Below are 7,950 nucleotides of genomic sequence, written 5' to 3' on the forward strand. Positions count from 1 at the left end.
ACGCACCATTTTACATGTAGTGATAGCCAATGTCTTACCTGAAATGAGTGCAGCACTGCTTCAGCAACAACAGAGCGCTTAAGGTTGCTGATGGACATATATATATATATATACGTACACCTGACTACATGGCTAGTCCTTCTAAATCAGAATACCGACAATCAGAATTGAGAGGCCACTGGTGGCAGGAAACGTTTATATAGAGGTACAGAGTTAGTCAATAGCTTCGGTAAATCTGGGAAGAAATCGCCACGGAATGTACTCTTAATTAAAAGTACTAGTGGGTGTGGGAGCAATTTATGGCTTGGTTAATGTGTGTAAACAAAGGCTCTTACGACGATCAGCGCCTAGAGGATTCTGACTGTCCGGTTGAAAAGTAGTCACCCATCAGGGAATCGATACAATCTCGGGTACACTTCCGCGATGACAATTTGGTCACTTGTCAAAACAAAGACGTCATGCCAAAGTCATTGGAAATCGTCATCGAACCATGGCGGAGTGCCCACTAGTTTAAATAATTACTTCATTAAACACTAAAATAGCAGCACATACCCTGTCTGTTCAGTAAATACACACTATTGTCATTAAATACACTCAACGGACGTTTAAATTATATACCCCGAAACGTGTTAGACATTCGTTAATCATCAGCATTATTTCTGATTCTGTCTTTGTGTAACGGCGGTCATAGGCACACAACTGGAAGCTGGAAACGTGTATGTTGGGCAGATATTTATTCTCGTTGTTTAATACAGGGGCATAAAGCAACATTAAAACAATCGTCAATTTGACCCAGCCAGCCGACATAAAATCAGTTCCTCAAAACCCGGTCTGGGCAAAATGAGCCTCAGCAGGCAACTTTCATCGGTGAAATTCTCCGCCATCACGTGTTGATACAAACGAACACAAATGAACACAGCACAACCAAAAACAACAAAAAACAGGAACGTGAATGCATACTCCCCATGCAATATATATACAGAAATCTGTTTGACAAAGCATTTGTGCTGAGTACCCAAGGATGCTTTACAGCACATTCTAATGCATTGTATCAGGACATTGCACTCTGCCCATGACAAACCTAGACATGTTATTTCTGCCTTCTTGTGTTTTCTGCCTTCTTCTTCATTTTTATTTGCTGAAAAGCCATGTTATCGGTTCATGTGAGAAGTCAGTTTCCACTTCATAACAAACGACCCAGCCCAACACCGTGTGCCCGTCATGGATACGATTAGGAGACATACCAGGTAGGATACTTATCAGGCTTCTTTAGTGAAGTTGAAGGTGACAACGTCCCCATCGCTTGGCGTGTAATAGCTGACACCTGTAATAGTAAATATGTACATACACGTACATGTCCATGTAGACTACACGCTGTGATGCTACCCATGCCGTCAATGCTCTCACAAATAATTACACAAATTTCTTCAACAATATTTTGGTCTATTTCATATTAGGTTTTGGACCGATGACGGAAAAAAATGAATTGGGACGACGATCGGATGAGACGATGAAACCTCTTCTAGTTTTTAGAGAAATCTCAGAACTTGTACAATTATCACTGACCTTCGATACCAACATTAGATGCATTGTAGGCTTCCCAGTAAGTTTTGTCGACGTTGTAGTTAGCTGCACGCTTGTTTATTCTGGTGATAAGATATCCCAGCTTACTGCTGTACGCCCCTGTAAATCTGGAAAGAAAGAGCTGTTAGAATGAGCGCTGTCAATATTTTATCCCAACATTGTTTTTAGGGCGTGATTCAGTTACGGAAGTCCAAAGTCAAGAAAACATTGAACTTGCTTATTTTTTTTTTACGGATATATGTTGTTTGAGACCAGTTATATGAAGTGCAGTTGTATTGTTGGGCTGACAAAATGATGACAATCAGTCTTTTGCTGTGGCAGAGATTTTCTTTACTAACGCAGAAAAGACATTTGTAAATGGTTTTAACTCCATGAATTGCCACAACTTCTAGGCGAGAGAAATGCTCAGTAAATGTTTTTCACGGTGTTCATGTATACTGATCGTTTTAAAGTGACAGTCATAAGGAGTGCCTGTTATATGAATTACATAGTTTAACTTTTTTACGCCACTAAGTATATGGATCTTCAAAACACAATGCATATACATGTATTTACTTTTCTCTTGTTTGGTTGTGCCTTTGTTTTTTTGCCTAAGTTTCCTGTTATATATACTAATATAGAGTCCTTTGTATTGCATGGCGCCTTTCGTCATATAGCTCGCTGTCCATCGCTGTATAACATTCTGTCCATCTTTATATAGCACCGTGCCCATCGTTATATAGCACCTTGCCCATCGTTATATAGCACCTTGCCCATCGTCATATATAGCGTGATTAATCAACGCTTTTGCGAACAAAAATCTTCTTGTATATGAGCATACAGTTTTGAATGTGCCAGTGACTACATATGCTGAATGTGGAAACATGTGATCAAACTCGCAACCAAAAGAGGACAGGTTTATTGATGCCTCGATCCGACACTAGAAGTAAGGGCTATGGCCAAACATTGGTATAGTCTTATTCGTTCCTCTCCTGTGCAAGTGTGTCTCACGGAAGCCATGTAACGCGAGATTACACGACGTTTTGGGAGATCGCCTTTGTGTATGGTTAGTTAACTTCTTGGTGTTATTTATTTATTCATTTGATTGGTGTTTCACGCCGTACTCAAGAATATTTCACTTATACGACGGAATTATGGTGGGGGGAAACCCAGACCATCCGCAGGTTGATGACAGACCTTCCCACGTACTGCAAGGAAGCCAGCATGAGCTGGACTTGGGTCATTAGGCTGCGCTAGCGCGCTAACCAGCTGAGCCACGCAGGCCCATTGGTGTTATTAACGTATGGCCAGTAAAGGGCAGCAAAATCATTTCGATGTAGTAAACGTATAAAACTGATACCAACGCCACCACTTGAACGGCACCAGCTAGTTTATTTATACTCCCAGCGAGCCCTTGTTGTTTGGTGTGTTACAAACATTTGAATAGCTGTACAGCTACATACCTTCTTTTCAGCGCAACATTTTGTGAACATTTACGGGGGTAAATTTAGGAATCGACATGAAGGAAAAAACATTACGCTCACGCTCATTTATAAACGTCATAGTAAAGTATGTAGCGCCTGGTCTATACATTGTATATGATGAATGACATTGTTGAAAGTAGGGTCCTATACTGGCCCACTCATATACGCACACCGTGTAACCTCACCACGTGTCTTCACTTGCGCATTTACTCCTCCTCCTCTCCATCACTTGTTATTGAGGTGACAGGTACCAGAGCACGTGGCAACACGTGCGACTTTGGCTCTAAAATTTCTGGATCACTGGTCAGTCAAACTCATCAAAATGGAAGCAGAGCTCATTAAATATTCATTGTTCAGTTCCCCTTGAAGGGACACAGGGCTATATTTTTAATTTTATAAATCCCAACACGATTACCATAAATAGATGAATAAATACCCCCCCCCCCCCAAAAAAAAGATAAATTTATACATACATATATATATATATATATATATATATATATATATATATATATATATATATTATTGAGATTATCTAAAGTACTCACTCGAATTGTGGATTGATATCAGCGGCCGCCTCCATCACACGTATAAAAGGCGTACCTTTTAGTACCCTGAGGTTTATCATGCTGTGGAAATTGGGGGTCATCAACTGGTTATTAATCACGTAGTCCAGTTTTATCGTCTGTCCGCAGACTCTAAAATAATATGTACAGAAACGACCATTGCTGTAAAAAAGTTTAATCATAATGACAACTTTTAAACTTTGCAAATACATACGTACAATTCAGAAATACCGCAAACTTTATGCTTGTAGTTCGTTTTGTAGCATCATGGGCGTTTCATGTGTCCTCATCATTATTTTGGGCAAGAATGTACGACAAAGTTGTCTCGTTGTAAGATGACAATTTTATTACGTTTATGCAAAGTGTTTGTGGAGCAAGTTACGTGTCAAATTTTTTCGGATTGGTACCATTATTCTGTTTTGCTTTATCATAAACTGAAGCTATGATTACAATGAAGATCGCTTCGGTGGCTTAATGGTTAGAGCGCCTTGAAGTCTGGAGATCCCGGGATCAAACCCGAGTCGGGGCATACCAAGGACTTTAAAATGGTACTTGCTGCTGCCTCGCTTCGCGCTCAGCATCGAGGGCTTAGAGCAAGAAAACATGACTGGCTGGCACGATGTCGGTATAATGTTACCATGTGGGGTCATATCTGGTGTCTTCGGCATGATACTTCAGTGGCAGCAGCACTTTCGCCGAATGGACTCACCCTGTGACAAGAAGACACAATATGTGCTCACACGCCTAATGGCTCCTTGTTGTAATATGACTGGGAAAAAGTTTAAGTACGACGTTAAACCCCAAGAACGATCAATTAAAAATATTAAATATATTTCGCCGAATGGACTCACCCTGTGACAAGAAGACACAATATGTGCTCACACACCTAATGGCTCCTTGTTGTAATATGACTGGGAAAAAGTTTAAGTACGACGTTAAACCCCAAGAACGATCAATTAAAAATATTAATACATACCCAGCAACACAAAAGCAGAGTAAAAACACTTCAAGGTGTCCCATTTTGAACGACGTAAGCGTGACCCTGGGGAAGAGAAAGGAAAAGAAAAAAAGGAACAATTACGAGACAACAATGACGTACCACAGAGTAGGCGACGAATCATAGAGTGAGTTCCGTAAATGAACATGACTCAGAAGGGGCAGTACTCGAACAGAAGAAAGTGTTGACACGACTGCGTATAACACGGTCCATGGCACTCCGGTTTTCTGCACCAATACAACTGTTCGTGGTCGTAAAAGTGAAAATTTCTGTAGTCCGACATTAAACAGCATTCAAATACTGTGCATGAAAGAATGTCCAGGAAATATTTTAAGGCACTTTAATAGTGCTGGATCCTGAATAGCTTACCTACTTAACTTTTCTTAATTAAATACTGACTGCACAAAACTTGCAGGAGATGTACTCCTGTCAGAAAAACTGATTTGCAGACACACTCTTAAGCAATTTATAAAGTTTGAGCCTTGACATCCTGACCCGATTATTGCACGAGCTGGATCACGAGAGATGAGTAGCTGTCATGATAAGCCCTATGCAGGTCATTGGAAAGGGAAATACCACAAGAGACATTAATGCCATATTTATATTTGTAAAATGTTCAACTGACTTCACCATTCATTGCATAAATAAGTTAATGCAGTACAGTGCCATCGCTTCGCACGGTCGTTCCATCGTTCCATCGCTTCATTTTATACATTTTTTTTCTCACATCTTCGTATTTTTGTCACAGTATATGTAGGCGGTGTGACATGACAAGTGAGATCACCAACCACTGTATCTGATATACTGGTACAGAGTAAACTAGACTGGTCCTTATTAAAGTACAACGTACCACTCAATAGAAATGTCTTACTTATATTTTATAGAACAAGGTTCTAACTTCTTGTAGCTTCTGCTTGTAGGCCTATTTTAAATTATTATATTTGCGTATTCGCAATCCCTGAATCGCAAATTAAACAATAGCAATCTCACTAAGGCAAGTATGAATATCACATAGAGCAAGTATAGGTGTCGATTATAAGGTCTTATATTTAATATATTAACATGTAACCTCTCTGCGCGAGAGGGGCGGGGTTTAAGCTAAGCCGTCTTAATTATTAACCTTATCGAATACTTACAAAGGCTAATGATCCCTTTGTGAGTGAGTGCTTGGGGTTTAACGTCGTACTCAACAATTTTTCAGTCATATGACGACGAAGGAATCATTAGGATGCATGTTGGTGTAATGTGCCTCCTTGTTGCAGGACGGATTTCCACCGCTGCTTAGTGCTGCTTCACTAAGACGACTTACCGAAGGCAAGTAAGCTGCCCCGCCCGAGCCATTATACTGATACGGGTCAACCAGTCGTTGCACTATCCCCCTTTATGCTGAACGCCAAGCGAGGAAGTAACAACTTCCTCTTTTAAAGTCTTAGGTGTGACTCGATCAAGGATTGATCCCGGATCTACAGGTCCCGAAGCGGACGCTCTACCAACTGTGCTATCCGGGCCGGTGAGAGATCCCTTTGTGGGAAATGCAATGTTGTATGGTGAAACTCTGAACCATGCATTGTGTGGACGACATCTACGTTTTAATTATCCGCACGTACCCATCCTTTTTTTTATATCAAATCCTTTTTTTATCAGATTTGAAACGCAAAAGTTTGTAGTTCACGCATCGTTTTAATCTGAACAGATGACATATCCAAAGAAACGAGAGGTCTAAATTTTCGTTCTTCACTGTGAATTTAATTTTTTATGTTTTGATTTTCTGACCTGCTGTGTCCATTGGAATCAATACTTACAATGAAAAGAATTCACGTTAGCAAAAAGTATTAACATATAGAAAAACAGGTATCTTGAGAAAGAGTTTTGTGTCTGTTTCATTACCGTGACCCAGTGGCTTTGGAGTTGGCTCTGATATAAAGCGAGCTTTGAGAGCGGGTCATGCACTGCAAGGCGCATGCCGTGTTAGATTCTCGCATGATTCATTGTTTCGGTTTGTGTGTACAGTTAGAGAGTACTAACCACACCCAATCCGTGGATTGCATTTTAGCCCCATTGGTAACGTCTCGATGAGTTTGTGAGGATTTATTGAATCTATCTTCATCATATAGCTCAAAACAATTTGCAACCATTTAGTAGTCTGAAGGGCAACGTTGCTGCATGATTAACACACGTGGCATCATGTAACCGTAACTAACAATTTTCAGGAGAGATCATAAAATTCTTGTGTTAGAGATCTTACATGGCTGATGTTGCAATTTATTTGTATATTGTAATATGTGTCCACCCTGTCATAATTCATTACTGTTCCTATTACTTAGCATTTGTGATTACATGTGTGTTTACTCCACATTAGGAAAGAGTTCAGAGCGATCTGAAAGCTGTCTCTGGGAAAAAAAACGGAATAGGTGTCTTCTTGTGATTGACCATTGTTTTAAGAGCAACAAGAGCTAACGATAGCATCTGGTCAATTACAATAAATAAAGTATATATTTAGTAAAGTGACAAACATTGCAACGCCAACAATTTGTGAATAACTTGTTTGTTTTTAATAATATGGTTGATGTTACAAAAATGATACGTTAGAAATCCCTGAAATATAAGGACGATGTATCAACAGAATACAAGCAGAATGCTGATGTCAGATCTTTTCCTTCTATATGACCACTTACCCAATCCACGCCTGTCGGGACACGCTCTAGTGAACTTAGCGTTGGCCGCCGGCGTACTTTGGACTATATCTAGTCAGAGCAAGCTGGCACACACTTCGCTAAAACGTGCAAACCCTTAAGCCGACGCTACTTGCACAGTTCAGATCAGCAAGACAGCATTTTAGTTTCACGTTACAATCATTCTGATAACACCCTAAGCTATACAACACAACATGCAGTGGGTTTACGGTGTGGAGATTCGAAGATAACATAAGAAATACGAAGAGAAAATTTAAACAATATTAGTTCGCGCAACTACCATATACACATTGAAAGGCTTTAATGATTCGTGCATGCTCTGTCTGTGTCCGCTTTATCATCGCGGATACGCAGACGTTAGCATCAGCGTTTCAGTATCGTAATCAACTGCATCTCTCACTGAAGGTCACAGGCCGTTGCCAGTTGCCATCACTTGATCGAATCTGGCGCACGCGGCAGATTTACGACATACAAGAGGTGTGCTACATTCTTGACAAGGCTCGGTGCTTTTATTCTGGTTGAGTTGGATAATGTCCTAAAACAACTAAACATTTTCTTACTATAAAATAGGCAATAAAACTAATAAAATATCTACAAACTGACGACGGTCTATTTATATCGACATTTCAAGAAAAATTCTGTTCACT

The 7,950-nt window shown here is 40.0% G+C and overlaps 1 protein-coding gene across 1 annotated transcript; it reads right to left on the reverse strand.

The window, feature by feature from the left end:
* Positions 1-744: 744 nt before the first annotated feature.
* On the reverse strand, positions 745-5,035 carry LOC135462201 (cobalamin binding intrinsic factor-like). The gene is made up of 5 exons (XM_064739610.1): positions 4,980-5,035; positions 4,590-4,655; positions 3,596-3,745; positions 1,567-1,691; positions 745-1,324 (listed from the first exon to the last, which is right to left on the reverse strand). The coding sequence occupies exons 2-5, from the start codon at positions 4,631-4,633 to the stop codon at positions 1,260-1,262; spliced, it is 384 nt and encodes a 127-aa protein (XP_064595680.1). The 5' UTR covers positions 4,634-4,655; positions 4,980-5,035; the 3' UTR covers positions 745-1,259.
* Positions 5,036-7,950: the final 2,915 nt, after the last annotated feature.

This window comes from Liolophura sinensis, chromosome 1, assembly GCF_032854445.1.
Source record: "Liolophura sinensis isolate JHLJ2023 chromosome 1, CUHK_Ljap_v2, whole genome shotgun sequence".
NCBI lineage: Eukaryota > Metazoa > Mollusca > Polyplacophora > Chitonida > Chitonidae > Liolophura > Liolophura sinensis.

Coding starts and splice junctions, on each gene's coding strand:
- LOC135462201 (XM_064739610.1), bottom strand. CDS start 4,633: ATGGGACACCTTGAAGTGTTTTTACTCTGCTTTTGTGTTGCTGG. Junction 3,746..4,589: donor CTCTGCTTTTGTGTTGCTGG/GTATGTATTAAT, acceptor ATATTATTTTAG/AGTCTGCGGACAGACGATAA. Junction 1,325..1,566: donor ATCTAATGTTGGTATCGAAG/GTCAGTGATAAT, acceptor TTACTATTACAG/GTGTCAGCTATTACACGCCA.